We start from the raw sequence: 27,990 nt of genomic DNA, 5'->3' as shown, positions 1-27,990 counted from the left end.
CTGTGGAAACTGATGATAATTGATGGCTGATGAAGCCCAAACCCTTTTTGGCAGTGAACCTAAGCAGTGGAGGAAGATGCCAACCATCGTTGGAAAAAGTGCACCTTGCTGACAGGAAGGGAGAAGCTTCCCTCCTGTAGGACGCCATCAGTTACTCTAAGGCTCGCAGCAGCAGCAGCAGCAGCAGCAGCAGCAGCAGCGTTGCAGAGACGCTGCTGCTGCTGCTCAGGGGATGGAAAGGTCCCGCCATAAGACCCTTGTAAAGATGAGGTCTGCTTCGGCCCCGTGGATCAGCGACCGCCACCGTAGCTACTTTTTTTTTATCGAGGCCGGTTCTGGAACGTGACCCCCACCATAAACGAGGGACTACCGTATATAGAATATTCTGGACGTGAATTTAAATACCTTGATGGCTTTGGCTTTTTCCAGCGATACTTGTCCTAATATTGATGGTCGTCACGATGGTTCATTCGAAAGACTTCAACTGGCCGAGTTTTCCAGCGAATCCACCGACCCGAGGAGCAAAGTGAACAGAATGTAAATGTAACCACAGGTCAATGAAACCGTCTCGTGGTCTGGCTTTATTTTCAAAAATAATTTGAATAGCGATGCAATACAAATGTGGCAAACATACAGTACAAATACATGAACGTTTGACATACAGCAGCTATTATTTACACGTTTCCGGGTCATGAGAAACACGTCTGAGTCTTACAAAAAAAATAGGAAGATGATTAAAAGCAGCACATGACATGAGAGAAACACAGTATTGTATTTGTCTACAATAAATACATGGGTTTACCTCTTCAGAGTACATCAAACCATACCGCTGAGGCATTTTTCACTTTTAAATGGAAATAAAACACTCCTTTGTGTAAAAACAGTTTGTCACAATAATTCTAAACAGTCTCGTCTCAAAATAGCCTTTAATTTCACTCTGAAGAGAAAAATGTCTTGTAATGTGTGTGTGTGTGTGTGTGAGAGAGAGAGATCTGCATTTCCATTTCTATTCCAAACGCAGAGTTTTTGTTTTTCTCCACCCGTCCCTGGCTTAGAGCGGCGGCCGGTGGCCGATCCCGCTGCAGTTTGAAACGTCTCGTCGGACGATTCATAAAAGAACATTCTGAAGTAAAAGCCACAGACACTGACTTAATCTGTACGCTTGGCACATTGTCCCTTTGTCAAGACGTCTAACAGTCCTTTTATCAAAACACTGATATTTAACCAGGGTGAAATGTTGGACTTACTACAAAAGTGACAGTTAGTATTTCTTAGCGGTACTTCTACTGAAGTGGTGGCCTCTGGATGCGGCAGCTCTGCGCTCGGCTGAAACGGCAACTTTCAAAGCGGCGTCGGCCGGTTGCTTGGGTTCAAACCCGGTGGCTCAAAATCTCTGGGGCGAGACCGACGGTTCGGAGGAACGTTGGCCCTCTGGACGGAGAAGCTCGAAAATATCCCAGGTGGGACAACCGAGAGACATCAACTCCCCGTCACACTCGGCGGGAAGGAGTTTTTCTTTTCACCGAAGCGCTTCCTGCTTCAAAGTACCACGTCAACACCCAGGATATATTAGTCTGGGGTTCCTCTGCGAGGACTTCACCCGCCTCGCACCGAACCCTCGTGGAACATCAGGGCCTCAGATAATGGAAACAAGTTGGCCCGTTTCCTGCAGCTGGATAAAAGAGGGCCAGATTAATGGTGATGAATGGAAATTAAGAGCGAGAGGAAGCGGTGGAGAGGGTTAGATGGAGGCAGGTGATTCATTTGATCCAAATGTTTGTTTCGGAGCTCTAGGTAGGAGATGCGTCCAGTTATCAGAACCGCGTCACTGACTTTGAATTGCTCGTGTAGGATAAACCGGCTGCCGCCCATCCCATCGATAACCGACCGCAGAAAACCGCTCCTTTATTTTCTTTTCATGATGTCTGGCGGTTGTCTGGCGGTCAGCCCCGACAGAGGAGCTTTGCGAAATCCACAAACACAGATGCTCAATAAAACACCGCTGCCGTTTCTCTCGTCTGGATCACAAGAGCAAAATGTATGTCGGTATTTATCTCTGACACGTGATGGTGAGGTGTAATTCCTCTGGAGATTATGGGCTGCACATTTAAAAAAGAAAAAAAAAAGGAACTTCACCCTCGTCTTAACCCTGGTATTTGACATCTTACATAAGATGAGAAAGATACTTTCCAATATACTATCTCCCGTATATATCACGGGGAGGCGATGTACGATCCGTGCATTCCTGGCCTCTGAACGTGCACTGTAAATGCATGGACTCGGCACGACCTCTACTCTTCTGTACTGGACGCGCATCGGCACACGGAGCGCTTCGCCATTCGTCTACGTCACATTTACACCCTGCGGCATTAACACATTAAGATAAGAAAGGAATATGTTTCACATTAACTCGGATTACTGGGTTTAGCTGGTCTGTCGGTGGTCGTCACTGTGTGTTTGGTTTTATGTTCATTGGTGCTGTGCGTGGACACCCAGGACAGTGTGCTTAATGTAGAAACTCATATGACTTCAACTTAAATAACACTATCCGTCTTATAATCTCTCATGAGGAGAAACTGTATGAGAAGGTGCTGGCTGGAGTCTGAAATATGACTTTTTATTTCGGCAAAGCCTCGGGGATTAACTCAACAAGATGTCCTTGACCTTTATCTGTGAGATTATCGTATCTTAAATATTCACGCGCGATGCCGCGTCAACCTCCCTGTTCTGTGTGGACATGATCTGCGCTTTACGTCCAACAAGCCTCGCTGGTTTCTCTCTTTCGTCCAGCCCCTCTTTCCACGCTGGTCTTCTGCATTCCCCTTCTTCACGCCCCTTCTCCTTCCCTTCCACATTCCTCGCTGCCGCTAATCTCCGATGGTCCCCGCGGCCGCCGCCTCGCTCCTGAGGCCACCGAGTCTCACCCTGGAGAGGGACAAAGAAAAGCAGGGAAAAGGCCTTGTAGCCCCGTCAACATGTTTGCAGAGAATAACGATTCATGATTGGTTTACCAAAAATAATAATCTGTTTGCTCAGCGTTTAGCAAATGATGTGGCCTAGTTTATAAATACTCTGTAATTCATTTGATGCTTGTTCCTCAACTATCTAGGACAGTTTAGTCTGCTGTGGCTGTATGTTTTCATTAAGGGCTACGTGTGTGTGTGTGTGTGTGTGTGTGTGTTACCTGTGTATTTACTGCAGCCAAGGGAAGTCCAGCTTGCTGTGGTGGCCCAAGGCGATCATAGAGTTCCTGTTTCCGGCCACAGGTTCTTCTCTGCCCACATCGGGCCTGTGCAGAAATGGAGGCCTATTATTTCTGGGAGTCGCCGGGTTTTAAAGAAGCACAGGTCAAGATGTGTGTGTGTGTGTGCGTGCGTGCGTGCGTGCGTGCGTGCGTGCGTGCGTGCGTGCGTGCGTGCGTGTGTGTGTGTGTGTAGAGGGGGCTGCATGGTGGACCATTCCCAAGCAGGCTGGTATTTTTGTGTAGGAGCAGGCCTATTCTTCCTAATGAATTCTGGACGGTGGCCATATCTCAGCAGGCCTCAGATCTAGGGGGGTCGGGGGAGGAGGTTGGGGTTCTCTCACTCCTCCAGGCATACTTCAGGCCTGACACTCAAACTCCCTCCCCTGCCATGCCAAGGTTAGGGTGGAGGAGGGCTGGCAGTGGTGGCGGTGAGTTTGTTGGAATCTCACCAGATCCCTGAACTGTAAGGTGGACTCAAATATAGGAATGCTGGACTCCTCCCATCAGAATGAAGCGTTTCGGGTCCACCTGCCAGGATCCTGCCACGCTCCTCTCAAGCCTCAAAGACACTGCAGCTGTCATCGCCCCACGCTAGCTTTTATTCACTGTAGTCAGATGACTTGCATTCCTTCCCCATCTTTTTTCTTAGGGGCAGGGAGGTGGGGAGGGCTGGGGGTTTGCCCAACGTACAAGTCAGGGGTGCAAATAGAGGCTAGAGTTTTTGACTCGGCACGGAGCCGAGGCTCCGTTGGTCACTGCGCGACTATTCCAAGTTAAAAAAGGACAAAAGGCAGCCGCTTGCAGAGACTCGTCCAATCCGACATATTGTTGAGTCTCATCTGTTCATTGTGTTGCTTCTAAATATCCGTAAATCAGAATAAAAAGCCAAGATCGAATGGCGTGACCTAAACGTCAACCAAAAGTTGATTTGAATCCTACTCGTCATCAGAAAAAGAAAAAAAAAAAACAATAAAACAATACCCATTAGACCTGTCATTTGTGAGCGCACTCTTTCTTCCATCAGTGAGTATGGGGATATTCCAAAGGTCAAGGGTCAGCGGCGCCTACCTGTACAGCTGTGGACAGGACATCTTCAGTGAGCCGGACGTGGCCAGTCCCAGCCTGCTCTGGTTCCTCAGCTTGGTTTTCCTCACCAGGTCCTTCACCCGACCCCACGTGTAGTTTTCACTCAGCTGCGCGGCCAGACGGACAACACGTAATTAGCGTCACTGAGAGCGTGTGGAAATCATGTTCGCAGAGCGTTTGAATCACGGAAAGCCTTGAGATCATCGGGACCGAAAGCATTGGAAAACTCCCATCGTGTTTAGCAGTTTGGATAATGACCTTTTCGCCGTGGAATAAGACATTAGCCCCGCCCCTTTTTTGGGACCGCATGTACATTGTCAGCCCAATGCCAGTAACTGTTGTAGCTTGTTACAGTTGGGTTTTTTCTCTCAACTTTGGACGCATGGAAGGCCCTCATACAGTGATCGAGTAGCGTCATCGGTAGTGTTTACCGGCAAAGTGGACCGGTTCCGTGCAAACTGGAGATTCTCTACCGGCACCTCCTCAGAGGCAGCAGGACTCGTCTCATTAATGCATCATCATAAGTCCTCAACCGCCCAAAATAATAAGTACTTTGTCGCCAGAGTCACTTTTTTTCAAGTTTTTCATAAAACACAAATAACTGAGCTGAGCTACACGTTGAATAAGGAGTTAATTTAGGTAAAAATACAACTGACTCGGGCACTGATTTATTGATAGAGGACTCACCCTGCGATGGGGGCCGGAGAGCCTGTCGGTGCTGTCGCAGAGGAACCGCTCCTCCCCCTCGGTGTAACTCCTGCGGTTCAGGCTTCTCCTCCACAGCGCCGCCGCTGAGGTCGGGCCCTCGCTCTTCACGTCTGAAATCACAGTCGCGAGGAAACTTTTCTAACTCTTTTATCGTGTTCATAGTACAAGCAGTGAGTGGAGTCTTCATATTTGCAGAAGAATCGCAGGATTTGTAGGCATAAATATCCATTGTCTGGCTCCGATCCGACCCGGTCGTCAGCCAATCACAGGGCCTCTTATAGAGACGTCCGGGCGCTCGCTCGTTCACTCTTTGGACGATGAACTTTCGGACTCAAGAAACAGAAACCTTGTAGCTCAACGGGAGGGGAAACAAATGTTCTTCATTGGACATTTAATAACGTTTTTCGAAATGTTCGCTGTCTGGAGAGTTTCTAGAGCAGCAGTGAGGGGGGGCTCACAAACCCAGGCCTGTTTTCTGTGCTGCTCTTCACTCCCTTTTACACACACACACACACACACACACACACACACACACACACACACACACACACCTAAACACATCATCGCCCCCGCGTAGAGGCCAAAATGTCAACCTTTGTGTGCGAGGCATGAAGGATTATTTCAACTTGTGATAGGTTTGTGAACTTGACCTGAACGCCACGAACAGATTAAAACGGCGTTACAAAACAGACCCGAGTACGACGACGGCGTCCCGGGACTCCCGGCCCCCCACTCCCGGCCCCCCACTCCTGGCCCCCCACTCCTGGCCCCCCACTCCTGGCCCCGCACCCCAAACTTTGTTTCAAGATTCAGTTTCCCGGCTGTCAGAGGTAGAAGAGAAGACATTCCAGAGTCCGTGGGACATTTAGTCCGTCCGTCCCCCCCGTCTTGAGCGGGATGCCAGGAATTCTGAAGGTGTCCCTGCTCCGGTTAAAGTTTGGTCCTGACCCCGGGCCCCCCGGGCCCCCCGGGCCCCCCGTCCCGTCCCGTCCCCAGCTCAACACGGCGTAACAATAACATTTTGGGGAGACGGCCGTTGTGTTCCTGGAATCACTGACACGGCGTGGAGTCGGTGTCTGATGACCGTGCAAACACAGAGATGGGTGTTGCTGCGGGTCGTAATTAAATATCCATTTCAGGACAGCGGCAACACTGAAATGAAAGCCCTAAGAGCCGCCGTGTTTGTTTTCTGACACATCCCTCCGGAGCGGGTCATTACGTCTGATAATTAACGTGGAGGTTAATCCGGTTTCAGGAACCCCGAGGAGCCGCCCGGAGTTTCGTAACGTCTAATCCGCATTACGCGCGCCATTTCCGACACGCCGAAACAGATGGGCGCGGCTCACGTTACCGCCGCTAGAACACAGCGTTAAGAACAGTGACATTGAGAAGATGACATTCACTGTCTCTGTGTTTAGTTCTAACTAGGCGATCCGGCTGCCCTGGTCCTCCCTGCCATCAATCTGGGCTTGATATTTGCAGATCCATCCTCATTCTTAAAATACCAAAGGTAAAGTGTGACGTTACCTCTCCTGGCCGGGGCGAGCGGGTGGCGGGTGACCTCGGGGATGGTCGTCAGGTCGGACAGCGTCCCGCCGTGCGACGCGATCTCGCTCCTGGGTCGCTGCACGTGCACGTCCTGAAAGGCCAGGCCGGCTGCACCGCAGCTGCAGTGATGCTGGAAGAAATCCTGGTTGAAAGAACAACAGTTTTTGAGACTCCGGCTTTCTGCTTGGAGCATTTCATCCTGCAAATAAGTGTATTATGTTAAAATATAACAGCCGTCAGGTGTGTCGACCCGCCATTGCTTGTGGATAGATTCAGCGAGCCGCCGAAACAACGAAGCGACGATCGCAAATTCAGCGGGTCGAGTCAGAACGGGACGTCCGTTGGCCTGAAGGTCACGTATCCTCCAAGTCACATCCCCAAATACTCCCGACACGACAAAGCCGGCGCTGAAGCCAAAGAATGAGCCTCCCCCTTTTTTTCCTGCTGCTCTGAATGGAAAGTAATACTTGTAGCCATGAGCAAAAACATATGTCTGCACACACACACACACACACACACACCTGCACACATTCTTCATGCAACCCATGTGAGTCATCATGTCAGTGCTGTACTTTTTCTGCCAAATAATGTCGATGCAACCTTTTACCTACTGAGCTTCACACACACACACGTATACACACAGCAGAACCTGGGCTTACGAACTTAATTTGGTCTTTGACTCCACTTAGTGTTTGGCATTGAAATGAGTCTAAATCCCATTGATCCGTTCTCCAGACGCAGAAACACACTGCACTCTTTGTAATTTTAATGGGTTTATCTGTGGCAAAAATACAGAAGGAATGAATGATAACCTTAATTATTGCTGTGTTTCTGCTGTTCTTTCTCCTCTTGCCGGCACATTTCCTTCAATAATCAGCAAAAGTAAAGCCCTCCCACATCCGAGACCCTCGCTAAGGCTTCCTCCAGCCAGCTGCCTGTCATTCAACCAAACTAGCAATTATTTCTCTACTTCTTCTGAGACTTGAGACCTTTGCTTCATCAACATGGTCTCCCCAGCAGTCACATCCTGGGGCGTCGTGGCGCAGGAGGTCGAGATCATCTTTGGAAGCCAACATTCCTGGTTGGAGTCCCGGCTCCTCTGTGTGTGTTGAGCAACACACTCGAGCCCTAAGAGTTCCTCCGGCAGCCTCCTGCTCATGTTCATACATGATGGCGTCATTGCACAGAACCAGTTTCCCCACAGGGATTAATAAAGGATAAATTATCATTATTATTATTGTTTTAACATCACCCATGTTTAGGGATTGCACAGATGGTTGACTTGGCCATGTGATAGTGCTTGGAGAGATCTGTAACACCAACATGTACGTTCAGAAGACGTGTACTTCCCAACTTCTTCTGAACACCACTAGCACTCCTAACTTGTTGGGAGCCGTAATGAAGGCTAGCTTACAGAAAAAAGCACAAAAGAACCATTATAACAGCAGAACTCAGCCATGCAAACAATGCAGAGCGCCACGCCGACTGCCGCTACGCTTCAACGTCACAACGCCAAAAGCCGTGACGTTGCTGTTTGTGTGTCTGCACACAGAGGCTCGGCGGCGGCGCAGTTCAAAATTTGATCGAAAAACAATGTTGGGGATTTGGGGGTTTTGGTCAGCCAAGGTTCTACTGTGCTGATACATATATATGTATATGTGTACATATATACATACTTACGTCAGTGAGGTGGCTCATTCCTAACTAAAAGCAAGTTTGAACATAAATTCTCTAAACACTGCATGGGTATACAGTGTGCTCCTGGTTAAAGCGCCCCCAGCCCATAGACAGACCACACACACCACACACACACACACACGCACACACACACACACACATGCACACAGGCTCAGACACTTTCCCCACTGATATCAATACAAAAGCTCCCCTCTCCCAGCTATTACATAACAGCAAGTTATTATTCTCCCACAGTTGGAGGAAGATAAAGCTGGTGTCAGGAGTCGTGAAACGTCGTTTTTGTTCACGAGTTCAGCCGGAGAGCGGAGGAGCCGCGGCGCTGACTGGGTCAGAACTCGGAGGCGTCCAACCTCTGGGGGCCTCAAACCGGCCCCATATTTTCCTTTTCTTCCCCCTCTGCAAGTTGCAGAGCGCTTTAGTTACAGTCTCATACTGATGGTTTCAATCATTCTCAACGGCTCCGACGAATCCACCGTTGAAAATAACATCGTCGTAATCGTCCCTGTATTTTCCGTGTCGGTGAAAATATGCGGGGGGGGTGGAGGGGAGGGGGGGTTAGGAAAGACAAGGAAACGCCCACCTCTTTCGTCTTGGTCAGCCTGACGTCTTTCTGCAGGCCGCAGATCTGCCTCTGCAGCCGCAGGTTGGTCTCCTGCAGCCGGCCGATCTTCTCCATGAGCTGGCAGATGTGCTCCAGGTACCCCAGACCCGAGCCCGGGGGGTCGGAGCTCTGCTGGGCCTGGTGAGGAAGGGGCCCCCATCAATGCAAGAACATTGTAAAATGTCTAAAATGGAAATATCGTATTGTGAAATCCGCGCTCCGGTCACTCAGACGGACGCTTTGGGACCATCGTGGCTGAATCCTTGACCCTTTTCATCGCCGCATGAAACTGTTGCACAAACATGGCTTTCGCTCGGCTTTGTGTTTTTTCCACATTTCCATGATGGAACAGGGTAAAGAGGAGTTCAGAGCATTCCACGCTCGCAGGGAAACTTTTAACATACATTCGTTTGAGTATAAATTTAGGACTCAGCCAAATGGCAACCACTGCTTGGCGGCGAAAAATGATGCAAGCAACAGGGTGGGAGGATTGGCTTGTGTGTGTGTGTGTGTTGTGTGTGTTGTGTGTGTGTGTGTGTGTGTGTGTGTGTGTGTGTGTGTGTGTGTGTGTGTGTGTGCCTGTGGGAAGTGTAATCCAGTGCAAGTTAGAAGTTTAAATCTGTTCAAAGACCAAACATTATGACAGAAAAATCTAAACCTCATGGTTTAAAGATAAGAGCTTTGACATAACGATGCTATTCAAAGCCTTAGCATTAGCCTGCTGTAGCTGTAATTATAGTTTACCTTTATGTTGTTTTCATTTCACGTCTGCACGGCCAGCAGCTCTCAGTTATTGCACCGTGGAAGAGTGAGCAGCACATTCAGTAATAATGTCCGCATAAATATCATTTTAAAAGGAGGCAGACGGTTGATGCTTGTACATTATTTAGTTTTCCAAACCCGAAATTTGTAAATCAGTGCGGCGGGAAACGGACGAAGGCACACGTATCCTTTGAGTCCAGAAACATATTGTTTAGCTTTGCCTGTAGCTGGATGTGGACGGCGGCGCGAGACGCCATTTTGGTCGGCGGGTTTTCTCACCCTCGTGAGCTGCAGCTGTTTTCCGAGCGCCGAGAAAAAAGGAAATTTTGAGCAAATATTTATCGAATCATCGACATTCCTAAAAGCGCCACAACAAAAGCAGGATGTGAGCTCAGCTCGGGGCTCTGAAGCCTCTTTTCTTTTCCCCCCGGCCGCTGAACCTGCAGTCGGGCCACCGGGAGCCGCGACGGAAACGCCGGCAAAACAATGGGCCGGCGGCCATAACAGGCCCGGCTTCTGACATCACCGCTTTCCTCTGGCGCGGCTCTTGACCGTGAACCAGTTCCCACGGGGCAGTGAAGAAGAGGCCACGTTTTATCACCTTTCCTGTCATTATGTCACATCCCCAATTCCAAGTGGCTTCATCTCGGTGACGGATGGCTCCGCAGGACCCTCGGTGTCCTAAAGGCCCCCCGGGTTTCCACCTCTACTTCTAGTTTCTGGCGTTTCTTAAAAGGAGACACCGGCCGTGTGAAAGTGTAAACGCTTTTTGGAGGGTCAAACACTCGACTCCCGATTCCAAACCGTAGTTGTTTTGTGTCTGTGAAAAGGAGCCGGTGCATTATTAAGTCTCGACCTCGGGATAAGTCTATCCAATAATAATAATAATAATAATAATAATAATGATAATAATAGGCTGCGCAGTGAGCGGAGCTTCCGCCTCACAGCAAGAAGGTCACCGGTCGTATTCTGACAGGAGGCCTGGCTATATTTACTCTATATTTACTGGAACTTCTGGACTATTTGGCCGGTAGGCTTTAACAACGATGCGGTTAATTTAATTTTTTTTTATGGGCTCGTTGTTTCCAAATGTTTAGCTTCATCACGTCGGACCAATGAAATGACACGTAGAACATAAGCATGCCGTTTCACGAGTGGCATCGAGAGCGGTGGCGAAAGCGAGGCGAAGAAAGAGTGTGACGGAGGGACGGAGGCGTCCTGGGGAGTCCTGAGGAGTCCTGGGGAGTCCTGGGGAGTCCTGGGGAGTCCTGGGGAGTCCTGAGGCTGTCCAATAGTGTGAGGGGGTTTTAGTGCACAGGATGAAGCAGAGATAGCGATCCATGACATTTCCTGGTAGGCGACCGTAGTTTTTCTTTTTTGAACCGGACGTGTTACGGGCTCCGTTTGGGGGGGAAAAGCATTTGAGGTACTTATTTAATTAAAAGATAAAAAATCTTCCTTTATAAATGAATACCTGCCGCTTGTAGACAAATGTGGCCCATGAACGGTTATAAGAATGGCAGTATGTCTACAGGACTTGGAATTGGAGCTGCCAGGCAAGAGGTCTGGAGGAAGACCAAAGAGAAGATTTATGGACGTAGTGAGAGAAGATATGAAGGTAGTTGGTGTGAGAGAGGAGGATCCAGAGAATAGGGTGAGATGGAGAAGGTTGACTCGCTGTGGTGACACCTGAAGGGAAAAGCCGAAAGAAGAAGAAGAAGAATGTCTACAGGACGTCAGTTGTGTTTCTTTATAAAGCATGAATGGTTGTGTGCCTCTGACTGACAGGTGAATGAGCAAATGAACAGTTGTATGTCTTCATACGTGGCGTCCACGACGGCCGGGCCGGGCTGCAGCCCCACATCACCCCGAGATTCACAATGAATGAATATAGAAATGAATAATCATCACTATCATGATTGCTGAGTCAACGCTTTTGCATCTGCGCTGCAGGAAATCAGGCCTCTTGTAGTTTCCTTCCCTCCTTGAGGAGGAGTGGTTTGGGGCGGAAGGGGGGCTGATGGACGGCGATCTTATCCGAGATCCCCACCGAGACCAGTAAGTGGCTGCTGCCGGGAAGAGGGACTCCACAATGCCCAGTTTGGCGTGCGCTGACCCGCTTTGGGCTACGACAGCGAACGCACATAAACAAAAACACACCCTCCCGCGTTTCCGAGCTGGAGCTGGAGCTGGAGCTGGAGCTGGAGCTGGAGCTGGAGCTGGGAGTCAACAAGATAACGCGTCTCACAGGAGGTCGCATTCACAAACAAAGCTGCTCGTGGGAGATGAAAATCAGGGAGACGTCCGCCGAGCGGACTTCCATCAACATCAGAGTCAGCGAAATGGAGAGTGTGTGTGTGTGTGTGTGTGTGTGTGTGTGTGTGACACCCAACCCTGTGTGAGTCAGGGCTCTTGCTTCCCTTCCCCTGTCCTTGAGTCATCCCATCCCTCTGGAAGCAGGTCCTCATGTGTTGATCACCCCAATGGAATGTGAGCGATATGAAAACACGAGTCCGGCTCGTCGCTACAATAACTTTTTATCAGATTTACTTCGCGTGGTTCTTACAAAGCAGCCGTCAAGATACTGTACACTTACACATTAGCCTTTAGCTCAGGAAGCACACACTATATCTTATTAAATATTATCTTTGCGTGATGAAATAGAACGGTAAAAAAAATTCTCACATCTGCTGCCAACAGCGCAGAAGCAAAGAACAAATAACCCGGAGTCCGTGCGCTAATTTTTCCGCGGTAAGTCCCGTGAAATGTCATCACGATAAAACAACAACATCCAGGATCACCGTGGAAACCTGGATCCGTCCCGAGCCCCGCGGAAGGCTTTTTTCCGTGATCCGGGCCTCGTCGGAGATACTTTCCCCGACAACATGACACGGCTGCGGAGGAATGAGCGAGCAGATGTGAGGGAGCGTCCGGGAGGGAGGGAGGAACCGGAGGGAGGAACCGGAGGGTCACCGACGCTCCGTCAACACCTCGCGCTCGCTTTCAGGCGCTATATCTCTCAAAGCAGCTGCCGCTGAAACTGCGACGGGTAGCAGCTCGTAGGTCCGACGACGCGACGAACCTCTGTTGAAAGGCGGCCAGAGGAACCCCGCTTTATTTAGAGTAAAATAAAAAAGGAATGCACTGTCAGGGCTGAGACCTGAGACGCAGAAACAAAACTTTATAGGTTTAGATTGAAAAAGCAAAACGAAGTTCAATCAGAGAGTAAATAGTAGGTTAGCCCGTCCGCCTGGTTGGATCCTGGGCTTTCAGCGTGACGCCTCCATGTTCCCCCGGCGTCTGCACAGGTTCCTCCCAGATCCAGGAGATCCAGGAGATCCAGGAGATCCCACATGGAGACGTACAAGCGCTCGCTCCTGACTGACCCTCCTGCAGAAACACACCGCCCTCCGCTCACTGCCTCGCCCAAACGTGCTCACAATCCAGGTTCTCCTGTGGACCTCCTGCATGTTTTTGGTCCGTCGGGGAAACCTGGCAGCCGCAGGGTGAACGCGGAGACTCGGCACAGAAAGGCCCGCCGTCGGAAGCGCGAACCACCGAGACGTCCCGCTAAACCATATCCAACATGAAATGTGTCCAGGAAGTACGGCGGTGTGAAAGCGAAAGGGGCGGCGTCTGGGGTTAGACATGTTTTTGTGTTGGAAGAAGCAAACCCCGCTGCCGCTCGGGATCCGGTCTCTCAATGAAGCTGGACGTGCATTTACTGGTGGACGTCACTTGTCACCGCGCTGGAGGTGGAGCAGATGTCTTCCCGTAAACGTGGCACCACCAGGGAAGGGGGGAGCAAACCAAGAACGCCGGCGTTGTGTTGCAATTAGGTTTCACACTGGGACTGATTATGTAAGAATGCTTTGAAAAAGTACCCTGGATGTGGGAGCGGACGCGCGCTAAGCGGCTCCATATGATGGCCTATGACTGGAAATATGAAAGCTGCTCGCAGGCGCTCAGAGCCTGTCGGCCCCGCCAGTGTTCCCACTCCAAAGTCCCATTTTGCAAAAGGGGATTACATTATTAGCCGCGGCGACAGGCGATGACGCTGATGATCGCGGCGGCCCGTCGGCGGCGCACCCCTCCTCTGCCGGAGGGGGGCCCCCAGAACACGCCATTACCCCCCCACCCCGCCGGGAGCAATCAAAGCGCCATTATGTTAATAAAATATGCCAGTAATTTAAGATATTTGACACCTGTGCCGCGTGAAGGCGGGCCGCCCGGCCGCCCGGCTCGGGGCCGGGAGAATGTGGAGGAACCGTATCTGCGGAACAATCTCCAGGCCTGGGCTCAGATGAGCAGGTGCTGTGTGATGTGCACGCCATGAAACGGAGCCGCGCACCGTAACCCCTCCCGCCCGCCGTGCGAGCCCCGCCTTCACCCCACTTTGATCCAAACACGGCTCAGAAAGTTTCTGCCGGCGGCGCTAAAGATGTGCCGGAGCAGCTGCGGCTTCCGCAGGCGTCCAGGTATTACAGTATCAGCGCAGAAGCCTTCAATCTGCTGTTTGTGCACCAAGGCAGCAGGCGAGGCGAGCAAACTGAATGAACGGGATCCGGAGAGCTGAAGCGACCGTGGCATGAGGAAGATGAACACTTGGATATCGGGGAAGCCGCCGCCGCCGTCTAGTTCACGTCCGGATATCCTCGCGTTTTGTCCGATTTGCATGTTTTCGTCCGTCGGGCCGCCTCGGATTTTCCCTCTGCTAGCAGCCGGTAATGACAGGCCGACCCCTCGCCTTGTGGTCAGGACATCAAACAGCTGATTACATGACTCCGCAGCTTCCACAGCTGCCAGGTGCTCGCCTCGCGGGGCCGCCACTACCTCTCATTTTGGAGAAACGAGCAACAAACTTGTCTTTGTGTTGGACAACATGAATGAGACGTGCCTCCGCGGGTCCTCGTGAATGGCCGCGGTCGCCTGTTTGTCAAGGAATCTCGCACGGGAAAAGGCCAAATTGAAAACACGGCCTCCGCGGCTGCAGGGAATACCAGCCAGAATGTGAGAGCATTCTTCTACTCGCTGGGATTCCAACTGTCTTAAAACAACAAGAGTCTAAAACGTGACAGAAGGACAGCGAAGGCGGTTCAGGAATCCTGAGCGGTTCGGTTTGAAAAGCAGGCCGACTCAAGAAGGAGGTGAATCTAAGGGCAGATGGTGCTCGTTACTGAGTTTCCTCTTTCTCTTGCTCTTTTGTCAATAATGCGCCTCGTTCACATCATTCCTATCTGAGATGCGCCGGTTTGTCACCTCGTGCCCGATTCTACTTTTAGACCGATGACGGCAAATCAGGACGAGTCGACCCCTGAGTGTCGTGTGCCATCGTTTAACAGTTCACCCGATCATTCAACAGCTCGCTGTTGCTTTACGGTCACCAGATCTAGCGACAACCCAATGGGTATGAAGTACAGAGAGCTGAAACTGGCTGTTGGTAGAACTGGAACACAAAGCCAAATCCAAGTAAATGTAAGCAGATCACAAAATGCAATCCTCGCTTTGGACTGCTGAGGTCTACTTGGTTTCTTGGGTAACACGTGAGCGTGTCGAAGTGAATCTTTGGATTCCTACCTGACTGATTCTGCAGCATTCGTCCATGTACTCCTCGATGCTGCCGTTCTTGGGGCTCCTCCTCAAAGGCTCAAAGACATCGTCGGACGTCTGGTCGTGGGCTGCCGGTGGTGAGCCACCTCCGGCGCTCGTGTCCTGGGAGTTCTCCTCCGGCTGTTGCGACGGCACTGCGTCTCCTTCGGGGACGGTTTCCGAAGCCGCGGACTCGTCTCCGTTCGTCTTCTCTACGCTTTCGCAAAAACTGATACCGACGGAGGGGTCGCGCACACCGGGGACCGTCTGACCGTCGCCGCTGGAGTCCCGTGCCCGTTCATCGTCAGCACTCGGCCGGCGTGGGGTTCGTTCGCCCGAGGCCGTGGCAGGGCCCGGGTTTAGATTAGAAGAGTCGCAGGAGGACTCGCGGCTGTGGACCACGAAGCTCTGCTCCGAGCCCGTCGGTGTGGAAGGGGAGTTGGCTCCGCTCGGCAGCTCCACTCCGGAGTCCTCCGATTCAAACTTGTACAGCCGTGGCACCTGAGGGTCCGAGAAAATGGCGGTCAGGTAGTCCGAGGTGGACTCCATCTGAGCTCGATCCGACTTGCCGCCGTCGCGGCCGGGGTTCATCTCGGACGCTTTCGTAGGGTCGGAGATGTCCTGTACCGACACCGACATGGTGGACGCGGTAGACATGGTGGACATTGAGTCATCAGCCGGTGGGGTCTTCTCTCCGAAGTGACTGAAGAGCTTCATTTTCGTCAGGACCACCTCGCCGTCCAGTACCGCGTCCTTGTCTCCCTTCCCTGTTGAGAAGAGATAAAGAATTCAAAGACAGCAGAGGCATCACCACTCACCCTCAACCCAGAGACCTTCTTGACATTGGAAACATCTCCGATGTTCAGGATGGATATTGCCGATCGGTCGACGTTCCCGTTAACCTCTTTGTGCAGGCGGTGCTTCTTCACTGCTCAACGACAGTAGAACCAAAAGGGCTTCGCATGACGAGCGTGTTCCTTCCCGCCTCCCAGAAGCTCAGAGAGAGAGTTATCCAAAGCTTCAACACGTTATTGTCAAATGGGATTAGACCGATAGGGCGCTAAATAGCAACACTCCCCACGTAGAGCATGTCTGGGCCGTCCTCTTTAAAATAACTTCCAGGAAGCCGGCGTTCCCACATGAGCAAGCTCTTGGCAACACTTGAAAACACCGCCAGAACCCTTGGACTGATCCCAGCTCAGTGCTGGCGGCCTTCTGCCTCCACCGGTCGGGGGAGAAGATACAGACACATCTCACAAGTCCAGAATCCTGAGTCATCCTGCCAGTTCGGCCTTAACATATATATATAGATATATAGATATACATACATATAGATATATTTCATATGTGTTAAATATATATATATATATATGTATGTATGTTTGTATATGTAAGTGTGTATGTTTGAATATTTTTGAGAAAGGTTTCATAAATAGTGTTCATCTTTTCATCATTTTCCCTTTGTTTTGCTTTTTTCCCTTTAGTCCCCTGACCCTGAACACATATTGTTTTTGGTCATCGGTTCCACCGCCTGACGCTCTCTCTGTTCTCAGGGGGTTGGGGGACGGCCCGAGCCATCTGCATTCCCAGACCTCCAGTTTGCAATGTTTTCACGCGGGAATAAATGTCTATTTACTGCCTCAGAGGAGACAAAAGACCTTGAAATACCTGAGTTGGAGCCAAAAGTGAAGTGTAGCTCTCGGGCTGCCGGAGTGGATTTGCTCGACTTAAGGTATTTCATTAATAACTCAATTATATAACGCCCGGTCCATGTGCAAACCTAATTACTTTTCAGGGCGTTCGAAAAAAGGAAAATAAAGGACCGCCGCAGGTGTGCGTCGGAGCCGTCGGCACGCTCCGTCCGAGCGGTCTTTTCCCCGGCGCGCCGGTGAAAGGCGCACACGGTTCCCCGAGTGGACGCCGAAACCCGAGGCCGGGTATTTGTGTAATCCTACATTCTTCAGCCGCGGCACCCGGGGACCCCGAGGACGAGTCCGAGTCCCTGCCCGACGTCCACCTTTGATCTGAATATCCCTTAAGACCATTACAGGAAGCGCTCACACGTGACCTCTCCACTTTCTGCACGCCCGCAACTCGATACGTCTCGCTGTCAATCAGGTGGCATTCTTGCGCCGTTGAATTTTAAAGGGCAGGATGAAACCGGCCCTTCTCCTCTCGTCTTATTAGTTTAGACAAAAAAAAAAACTTGAAGTGAAACTTAACTTCAGCCTTTTCGCGCACGAATAATGTGATTCCGGAGGGCCGGATCGAATCGAAGGCTCAACAATGGGGAAGATTGTGTGACTTCCTGCCGGGGCGAATTTGAGATCTGGCCAGGGCAAATATGAGATTAAAAGTTCTTTTGATGTGGTAAATCTGAAGCTTTTATCCCGCCGAAGGAAACTATGGAGGAGGGAGTCTGCGGAGGGGAGTTCTGCTCAAAACATGTGGAGGCAACCTGAATGCGCGTGGATGTTTTTTTCGGCGGAGGCGGAGATGTTTGGCCATCACGGGACCTTTCTTTTGGGTAGAACGCTCACAGACGGGACGCTTTGGGCGACATCGGTAAAAAGCCGTGAACGGACACGAGCCGCCGTGTTTCACTTAAAGACAAGGACAAGAGCCCATCAAGCGCTGTAGGAACCTTTTGCACTTGGTTTGCGCGCTTTTAAGGGACCCGGCCGTTTCTTCGTGCATTGCGACGGCATGTCTCAGATCTCCAACTACTTTAGCTCCCACTCTGAGACGGGGTCTTGTCAGGGTTCCGTCGGAATTCATGTAAAAGGTACTTGATGATTGGTCGACCTCATGAGCCACGAGCATGAGGGCTATTCTTAAAATCCGTCGTGCTCGGCTGTTTCCTCGCGACACGACGGGCCGAGCCGTCCGGAAATGGTCCGACGAAGAGGTGCTTCGAGGGCTCGCGGCGACGCAAAAAGAAAGTACGGCTTTCACAAACAGCGGGGTTTTTCACACCGCGGAGCAGCGCGGGGAGGAAATCAAAATACTGAAACCCGTTTGATTGTCCAGAGTTAACATACCCGTCACGCAAAACGGGAGTGTTTCACCAGGAATGTTTTCCCAGGAAACAGTTTGTCCAAACAGTCGATACATCTAGCGTTGTGAGTCACCAGAGTCACCGAGACGCGATATGTTGTCTGACGACCATCTTATTGTTCAGTCCCGCCGTGTTAGGATGGCCGTGCACAGCCGGGTTGGGCTGCGTTGCGAACGCCTTGAGAAGGGACGGCGCCGATTGATGAACGCATGCATGTAAACATTCGGCCCGAAGGCCACTCGTCATCTGTGGTCCCTTTGGGACCCGACGGATGGACGGACGGGATGTCGAAACAACCTCTGTGAATCTGGTAGGAGACGGAGAGGATGCTGCGATGGACGGCGGACAATCAATGAGTCATCAAGTCAAAAACCCGGACGAGATGTCGGCCGATCCGTTTTGACTCCGACTCTGTTGCGGACGCTGATCTGCTTCTGATTAAGCGGAGAGAAGGCCGACACCGACGATAATCCTGGGCGTCAGACCCGCGCGCAGATGAACTTCCCCTCAAAACAGCTTGTTTTGATTTGGAAACCTAATCGCTCGCACAACAGCTCTGTATCCGCGCCGTTACGAGGAAGAAAAATCAACTGTTTTGATAACCCTGTTGTTGAATGGGAGCCGCTCTGCCTAAACACTGATAGTAGTGTTTGCTTTGACCATATCTGCACGCAAACGTTCTCTTCCCTTTTTGACACAAACGCAAAGCGACCCTTTTCAGCAGCCTTGATTTATAGAGGGACGTTTGACAAGCGCCACGTCCAAGATCTCGGGAACCACCCAAGTTCACTCTCATCCATCAAACTTGATATTTATATTGTTTAGATTTCACCGCGGCAGGACGGCCTGACTGCCACGACCCTCACCGCGGGGCAAGCGGTGTGGAAAAGGAACGAATACATTTCATCAAAAATGATCACGCTTATTATTGTGCCGTTGGTTTTTGCGCCTATGTTTTCACGTCGGTAATTTAATCAACAAATGGAAGTGGTGCGTCGAGGGCTACGGGTTATTTACCTTTTTTATCAGTCGCATTTTACCGAGCGCGGCGTCGGCTCGCGTCTCTGTACATTTAATCCTGGGCCGAAGCCCACCGACGTGTCGGATCTGGAGCGCCGTGAGAAAACCCGTCGCCCCCGTTTTCGGCAGAACGCTGAGAAAATCCGCGCGGCTCTTTGTTTTGTGATTTCCGTGGGCCTCCGCTGAGCCTCGCTCCTTTCCCATTGACCTCCCCTGCTCTGAAACAATTTAAAAAGTCCATTGTATGCTTTTTCGGCGGCGGTGGACCAAATCATTGTTTACCGGCCCCTTGAGCGACTCCTCTTAAGCCGCTGAAAAGCCAGACCGTGATGTAAAAGCCCGCGGGGTCACCGGCCATGCTAACAATAGCCAACCAGGCTCACGCAGACCCAGAATTATCCTCTACGGATGTGTTTTTCTGCGATGGAACTCGTGTCACACAGGCTTTGACTTCAGAGCTGTGTGACATAATGAGGAAGGAAGTGACATCACTGAGCAGTTTTTAACATAGAAAGCATCAGGTCACGTGACCGTCCGCTACCATCTACGTCCTCTGTCGTAATGAAGACGAGGGGAGGAAGAAGATGCCGTCCAATAATCGGGCGAGCCAGTTCGCGAGCGTGGGCCGAAAAACATCACGGGCCGGGTGTTTGCGTCCGCAGCCGCGACGCACGGCTCGGCCCGGAGACGAGCGCTACACCAGACCAAGACATTTTCAGCTCTTAATGAGCAACATGACTAATTAACCTCCGGTATCAGGGAGGGTAGGGTTTGCCTCGACGTGTTGGTGGAAACTCTCTGGCCAGATAGAAGGATCTAACACTTACGTCCACCGTCTCCTACGGCGGCTCCTGATAAGCTGGTAATTGGCTGGATGTGGACGCGGTCCAGTTGTTTGTGTCGGCAGGGCTGATTGTGTGTTTAAAAAAAAAAAAGCCCGGAAATTGGGCATCAGAGACCCCGATAAGCTTCGGCGGCCAGGCGACGGCTCAGCACGTGCACTCGCAATATCAGAAGAAAAACACCGTGCAGTTCTGATCCCCGGCTGGACACCTTCAAAGTTAGAAACTCGCTTGGAACACGGAGTTGATAAAGTATCGTCTTCTTCATCTGCGGGCTGCTGCCCTCAGGGGTCTCCACAGCCAATCATCTGCCTCCGTTTCATCCTCTTCTCTCACGCCAACTAACTTCTTGTCCTCTTTCCATCCATCCAGAGACTTCTATCTGTCTAACTCACACACTTTATCGTTCCATCTGTGTGTGTGTGTGTGTGTGTGTGTGTGTGTGTGTGTGCGCACGTGCGCTTTCAGAAATACAAGCATACGCGCCGGTTGAAATTGGCTCTGCAACAGAAATGTCTGGGTGTTTCCGTCGATACCGAGCAGGGAGTGTGAGCTGCTCGCCGGGCCGTCGGGCGGATCAGAGACGCGTTTCAGAAGTTGGAGTCAAAGAGAGTGAAGAGTCGCTTGTTCACCGGCGCACTTCCGTTCAGTGACGGAGGGACGTCTCTGGGTCGGTCGAGGAAGACCGGCTTCCGTGAGCACGGGTGGGTTTTAAAATGCCTTTCTTTGACACGGAGATCCTTCATGTTTCAAAGCTCACTGAACGTGCACAGACACGTGCGGGTATCGTAACCTAATATGGATGCCTGACAGTTGCATTGACTTGCCAGTCTGAGCATCTGCACAGCGTCTGCACAGCGTCTGCACAGCGTCTGCAGAGCGTCTGCAGAGCGTCTGCACAGCGTCTGCACAGCGTCTGCACAGCGTCTGCACGCAGGAAAACACAACGCTGGCCCACTTTTTCTCACCGGAAAAAGTAAAAGAAAAAAAAAGATTTCTTATCGGGCCATTGTTGGATGGTAAAAAGGGATTTTGCTCCTTTTATCCGCCCGGAATTTCAATTAAATTCCTGTGAAATGGACTCCCCTTAGAGAAGCGAGGAGCGACTGTCGAGGCAGCTTGGAATTTCATTAATGTAGCCGGGATGCGCATTTGCAGGAGTGTGATGAATGCAGCGGAGGGTCGCAGGTACGCTGCAGCAGGAGAATGTAGGTCACTGGGTCAAATAGTATGTTTGCGTTTCCATAAAACCTCACCTCGCTCCACATTCTTATCATTCGACCAGAAAAAAAAGCGTTTTACCGGTTTCCCCTCCTTTCCTTCCAGATACGAAAATACTCGCCTTGAATTTTCGGTTGAGCCGCCCGGTGGGTTTCGGTGTGTTTTCAGTGTCGATGTGCAGAAACAGCACAGTTCCCGCCGGTCTATTTCTACAACGAGCACTATTTCCTGATCATTCAGCTCAATATGAAAGATATTCCGTATGAAGTGAGCTTGAGATTTTGTGTCGTGATATTTAAATCAAAATGCCAAAATAGCAAAATGAAATCATGAATCGCGTTGTATAACGTGGCTGCGTGCTGAAGGACTTAAACTTGATCAATTCATTCACTGTCTGAGCCGCTCGCCCAGACTTTTGCCTAATTTAACTGAATACCCCTTGAAGATAATAAGGAAACTCCTACGTAAAGTTGTAAACAGTCTTTGATTTCTGCGAGCGAAGAAGGAATTACAAAGAAGCCAAAGGATCGGTTTTAGAATGGTGAAGAGAATCCCAAGATCTTATTGCGGTTTGATTCTTTCCTCATTAAATATATCGCGAGCGGCCCTCTGCTCGGTACCAGCTGCTGCGCCCAGTCCTGCTTCGACTTCATCTGATCGATAGCAGCTTCTGCGAGAGGCCGGACGCGTCTCTGCGCAGAAACCGGCCCAGAACGCCCTGCATTGGATGAACTTTGGCGGAAGCCGAGTCTTGTGACGGTTCGGCCGGCGAAAAACAAAAGCTCTCCTGTTGTTGTTGAACGCGTGTGCGTGTTTCTGGCGTGTCTGGTCCTGATTTTAATGACACGCCGTCAAGTGACGTCTTTGTTTTGACACAAAGGCCGTCCTCCTGCATCTGCGGCGCGATCCAGCTGCTCTCACCTCTCCAAACAGCAGTTATTCTATCCTGTAATTGTCCCCCGCTGACTGACTCAGGCCGTTTCCAGGCCTCGCTGAACCCGCAACGTATAATTATCGCCGCCCCAGACTCATCCTGAGCCGCCTCTGCGCCCCCAAAGTGTCCTTCAGCCATTTCCCACCCTCTCACATTCCATTGTTATTCAGAAGGCGAGGCGATGAGGTGGCGCTCGGCTTTCCTTCTGAGGCCCGGGGCTCATCTCCGGCGCGGCCCAGCACCAGATCCAACAGGTGTTTGAGCACCTCATTACGCAAAGTGCCTCCCATAACATCCCAGTGTTGGTGGGAACCTTTTTTTGGCCCTGAGATCAGGGATTAACCCCCGCACTTCCAAAGCACTCCCTCAGAAGGTTATACTTTGCCACGGATCGGTATCTTTGCGGGGAGCGGCCCGCGGGCCCGGACAATTCCACCCGCCGGCGAACCGATAGCATTTTTATATCATAACAAAGTCGTATTTATAGTCGTCGCTGCTCTTCAGGGTTTTTGATGTTCGCCATACATAGCTGACAGGTGACTGGAGACAAACCCATCTCTGCGGTTCACTTCATGTTGCTGCAAAGACAAGGCTCAGCGGCACACTCTCGATCTTAAAGAACTTCACAAAGATCGAGACGAGACGGCAAATAACTTCAATCTACCTGGAACGATGACCTCGCTCCGAGGCCCGTAGATAGAGTTCACCGGCTCTGCCGCAGAAACCGCCCTAAACCGCCGTGACGCATTCCATTCGCCCCTGTTTGGAAATGAATGCTATCAAGGAATTCAAAATCTAAAATACACACTCTGGTATTGGTCATTGTGACGGACCCGAGCTTCTACGGCTTCTCTGGCGCTGACGTCCGGCCTTCGCGCGGCGGTTCCAGGCGGACGGGTTTAAGAGGCTTTCGGACGGCCGGAGCTCCGCGGGCTCAGGGTCGCCCTCGGGGTCGCCGCTCCGGAGGTGGCCTCAGATGATCTCAGACCACAGGGGAGGAGGAGGCGATGAAATCAGGCTCTGACAAGCCCGACTTGTTTGTTTCCTTTCCCCCTGACAGCTGTGTGGGCCGGAGCTCGGAGGGGAGTCTGACCGACCGCCGGCTGGCCGGGAGGCGGCTCCGCGTTTTATATCCGGTCTGGTTCGAGACCTTCCAACAAGAACATTTGCAGGTTTATTACATCTGCTTTTTGGAGAAAAGTGGGGGTGTGAGATGCCATCCCAGCTGGTCAGCGATGAAATACTTGACGGGTACAACCGTGGGCGGCCTCTCGGCCTCACGGCAGGTCAGACGCTTGGCGTCGCCGTCGCCTGTCCGATGGCGCAGCCAGCCGGTCCGGCTTCCCGGTTGAACTAAAACCGACGCCATCATACCTGTGCCGAGCACTCGCTCCTCACAAGGGACTGAAACATAAAGGAACCCGTTCAAAGTGCTCGTCTCACATTTTCGCGTCCGTCATTCTTTCCCCCCGGCACCTTCCAGCCCCCCCCCTGTTAATTAGCAAGTGTGTCTCGGTGTCTCGGTGGGCGTGGCCATTGTAAAATGCGCGGCGGTCAGCGGATGCGTTGACACATCGCACTCCAGGTGTGGAGTCGAGCGAAAAAATAATTCCCTGTGTTTTTTTAATCACTGACGTATTCCAGAGCCACCTGGTTTGATTCGGGGGGGCGGGATCACCGGCCCTTTGGCAAAGGGCAGCTAATGTGCATTTCTAAGGAACAGTTTCGCACAGTTACGTGTACATTGAATAATCACAACGAACGGCAGTCCTGAGAGAGCGGGCGACGATGCCGTACGGAGATGGCTCGGACTTTACGATGAGAAATCTCGTCTCAATTTGGTGCTGAATAGCAACATCGTGACGCTAATTCGTGCGCTCTGGCTGTTGGGATCCCAGCCGAAGTCAAGCCCATTTGGGCCAGTGTCCTCCAGAGGTCAGTTTATTCCTTTAAACGGAGTCCTAATTTCCCGCTGGGGTGCCCTGGAGAAGCAGGTGACACAAAGCAGATGTGAGTAAGCCCACTAGCTTTCAACGCCCCCCCGCCGCCCCAATAAACCCAGGAGAAGCAGCCCATTTGTGGACTCCCTCCTCCTGGCGTGGGCCAGCTTCAGTCCCATCCCTGTTTTACACCGCTTCCCGGGCCGTGGCGTCATCAACCCCATGGGATGATACCCAGACTCCCTCTTTATCACCGGTAACCGGGGCCCCCCAATTCTGCACCGCCCTATCAGAAACCATTAGGATAAGACAAGAATGTGCAGGAGCCGCTGTAACTCAAGTCAAAGTTCCTCAGGGCACTTTTTCTTTTTGACAATTAGATGCTTCATCCCGGAGCGTCCGGGCGGCTCGGGGCCTCACCGGGGCCTCACCGGGGCCTCACCGGGGCCTCACCGGGGCCTCACCGGGGCCTCACCGGGGCCTCACCGCGATGGCCAGTCTGCTGGTTCCCACAAGGCTTCATTCATGTCACGCCAGGGAAGATTATCAGCATGGCTTCTTCCACTTAGCTTTTATGAGGTGTTTCTGCTCAGTGGTTCAGCAGCAAACGTGAGGCGTGTCCGAGGCCGTCCTCCGTCACACATCGTGACTTCCTTGACTTCTCCAGCTAAAATAATCATCTAAATAAGGAGCGTTCCAACAAAAGGGAACGTGTTTGTTATGTTTTTCCGTGCGAAACCAGCCGCGCCGCAGAGGAATCCCGGCCGGGCCTTGTTTAGTCTCCGCAAACCCAACCTCGGCACCGTTTGCATTTGGTTAGAACGCCCTATAACTAGTGAGACAGACGTTGTGTAATTCCCGGCTGGGGCACCTCCTGAGGAAGCTCCGCGTGACGGCCCGCTTTGACCCGGCCGGGCCGCCGCTTCGCCCTCTCGGTATTTGGGCAGCCGGCGAGGAGATTTGCGACCGCCGCGCCGGCGGCCGTTGAATCTCCGAAACGACGCCGGTGAACCGAACGCGACGAGCCGCGGGCCGACTCGGCCCGAAGCGGACCGGCGGCGGGAGAAGGAACCGTCCGGAATCGTCAGACGACGGCGCTTCCACCTGAATGACGGCCTTTTAACAGACCTGCATGACATTCGACACATACGTTCGACCGCTCACTCGGGAATCTGAATTCCTGACAGCTGAGCCGAGCGTCCTGGCGGCGCATATTTCAGAGTATTAGTCACCTAGTGATGCACTAACACAAAAACGCCGTTTCTGCCAGCAGTTTGATGTTACCGTCCCGTCCCGTCGCCCCCCCGACCCATGGAAATGATAATGAGGACGCAGGAAGGCGCGGGTGAGGCTCCGCCGCGCCGCACACAATGTAAGTGTTATCTTCACAATGGCCCTCTTCTTCCTCCGCCGGCAGCAAAGCAAACAATACGGCCGCTGTCGGCCGGCTCCCGCGCGGCCGGAACAATGAGCGGACTTATCAGTCCTCCCGCGACAACACGGCCCGCCGGGCAGGTGTGGAGGGTCCTACTGTAAATACGCCCACGGCCAGAGACGCACCGGGAATGCGGGGCGACCGGACGCCGGGATGGCGGGACGTGAGGAGCAGGACCGGAACGGAGATCGGAGTTTAAACCCTCCTGCTCCTCCTGCTGCCGCTGGAGCTGCTTTGCTTGGCTGACAAAAAATAGTCCGTGCGGGCATATAGATATATCTCCTTTTTAAAAACCATTACATTTCAGTTGGTTTGTGAGAAGTATTTATTGCCATCTTCTAATAGTCTCTCTATTTATATCTAGATTCATATTTGTTGACGATATAACTCTCGCGCTGCTGTGACAAAAGAATTTCCTCTATAAAGTTTATCTTCATCTTAAAAACATATTCAGCCAAAGATGCCTTTCGGCAATTTATAACTATCTATTATTATTATTAAGGTGTGTGTGTGTGTGTGTGTGTGTGTGTGTGTGTGTGTGTGTGTGTGTGTGTGTGTACTTGTTTCCTTTCAGTTGCCCCTCCAGGGGTCACCAAAGCAAACATCTTCCTTTTTGTAACCCTGTCCTCTGCATCAATCTGTTTTGTCACGCACCCACACACACACATGTATGTGTGTATGTATGTATGTATGTATGTGTGTGTGTGTGTGTGTGTGTGTGTATGTATGTATCTATGTGTGTGTGTGCGTGTGTGTGTGTGTGTGTGTATGTATGTATGTATGTATGTATGTATGTGTGCGTGTGTGTTTATGTATGTGTATGTGTGTGTGTGTTTGTGTGTATGTATGTATGTATGTGAGTGTGTATTTACGTATCTAATTATGTATGTGTGTGTGTGTGTGTGTGTGTGTGTGTGTGTGTGTGTGTGTGTGTGTGTGTGTGTGTGTGTGTGTATGTAGACCTTGTGCCAGTAAACGTAGCTCTCCATAGTGTTTCTCTGTTTGGATCACTGGTCTCCCTGGTCTCTGGCGTCCCTCTGGTCCAGAGAGGCTCTCATATCTGGAGATGCTTTATTCTGCTGGAAGCTCTGAGCCTTTTCACATTTCTGTCTTTTCCACAGAAAACCGAACGCCCTTTTTCAAATCCTCCCGTCACACAGCCAACTTTCAGCTCAATGGGAAAGGTTGTGGGTTTGAGGTCGGGACCGGCGATGACGAGTCAGATAAGGTGAAACCCGTAGGAGGAAACCGTGGGTGTCCCGTGAAGCCCGAAGGTGTCGCCCGCTCGGAACAGGGTTTATCTTTGTTCCGGGGAGGCGGAGCCCCGTTCAGAAAGACATACCTGGCCCGGCGCCCGACAGAGGTGTGGTGCAATTATTGAGCCCTCTCTTACGCTCCGAGCCAAAACAACGGTCGGCAGAGGCCTCACCGTGTCCGGGTTAATCTGTAAATAAGACGAACACGAAAATAAACAAACGCCCGGGCTCTCGCGGCGAGACGTCGCGCTCGGAGCATCATTTTGGGATCAGAGGGAGATTACGGGTTGATCCGCGAGTGCTGAGACGAACGGCCGGCAAACGTTCTGCCGGTGTCGGGGGAATTTGTGCGGCGATTAAAGATCAGAGGTGTAAAACGACACACCTGCGGTCTGGAATCACCGCTCTGCAGACGCGGGACGACAAGCCGGGAGGCCGAGGGAGAAAAGAGCGAAGGTGCCGTACCTTTCCTCCAAGGAGCCAGGATGGAGAAAGGCTTCTGCCAGCTGATGACCAGCCCAGCCTTCCTCCTCTTCACACTCATGCTGCTGCCACAAATCCTCGACCCCGTGGAAACTTCAAGGTGTGACTCCGCCGGCGGATGAATGAAAACTCCAAAAAACAGAAAAACTCCTTAGAGGTCCCTCGACCGGCTTCGGTGGCTCAGCGTCTGTGGGAGGATCGGCCCCGGAGCGGGTCCTGGAGCGAGGTCATGATGCCTTCCCTTCGCTCTCCTGATGCCTCGGAGCGAATGTTTGCCAGCGTCTCCAGTCCCTCCAGCTGAGGAGAGTGAAAGGGGCTGGACTCCAGCGGCAGCATGTCAGAGGAGGAGGAGGAGGAGGAGGAGGAGTGGCATGCAGCCAGCGGGGGAAAGGTGGAGGAGGAATGGCGGTTCTGAGATTTCCACGGATCGGGGGAGGGATCGTCCGGACAGGAAGTCACGGGTGGATCCCGACCTCCGAGCGGCAGGCGGCGCCGATCCGCGGCGGCGACCTCCGATGCCACGAGAATCCGCATGCTGACGATTAGGCAGAGAAACCGGAGGCTC

The 27,990-nt window shown here is 51.8% G+C and overlaps 1 protein-coding gene across 2 annotated transcripts; it reads right to left on the bottom strand.

Moving 5' to 3' along the window:
• Positions 1-560: 560 nt before the first annotated feature.
• Positions 561-27,713, bottom strand: LOC147236062 (uncharacterized). 2 transcript variants are annotated; one of them, XM_086163322.1, is made up of 8 exons: positions 27,408-27,713; positions 15,225-16,003; positions 8,865-9,023; positions 6,566-6,728; positions 5,018-5,148; positions 4,313-4,437; positions 3,185-3,289; positions 561-2,925 (listed from the first exon to the last, which is right to left on the bottom strand). In XM_086163322.1, exons 1-7 carry the CDS (start codon positions 27,484-27,486, stop codon positions 3,193-3,195), a joined length of 1,533 nt encoding a protein of 510 aa, XP_086019448.1. In that variant the 5' UTR covers positions 27,487-27,713; the 3' UTR covers positions 561-2,925; positions 3,185-3,192. The 2 variants fall into 2 exon arrangements, with proteins under 2 accessions (XP_086019448.1, XP_086019456.1); XM_086163330.1 differs by lacking the exon at positions 8,865-9,023.
• Between the last annotated feature and the right edge of the window lie 277 nt (positions 27,714-27,990).

This window comes from Fistularia commersonii, chromosome 2 (assembly GCF_037954325.1).
Source record: "Fistularia commersonii isolate RoL2024-O1a breed Wild chromosome 2, RoL_Fcom_v1.0, whole genome shotgun sequence".
NCBI classification, from domain to species: domain Eukaryota; kingdom Metazoa; phylum Chordata; class Actinopteri; order Syngnathiformes; family Fistulariidae; genus Fistularia; species Fistularia commersonii.
This window is presented reverse-complemented; position numbering and strand designations above follow the sequence as displayed.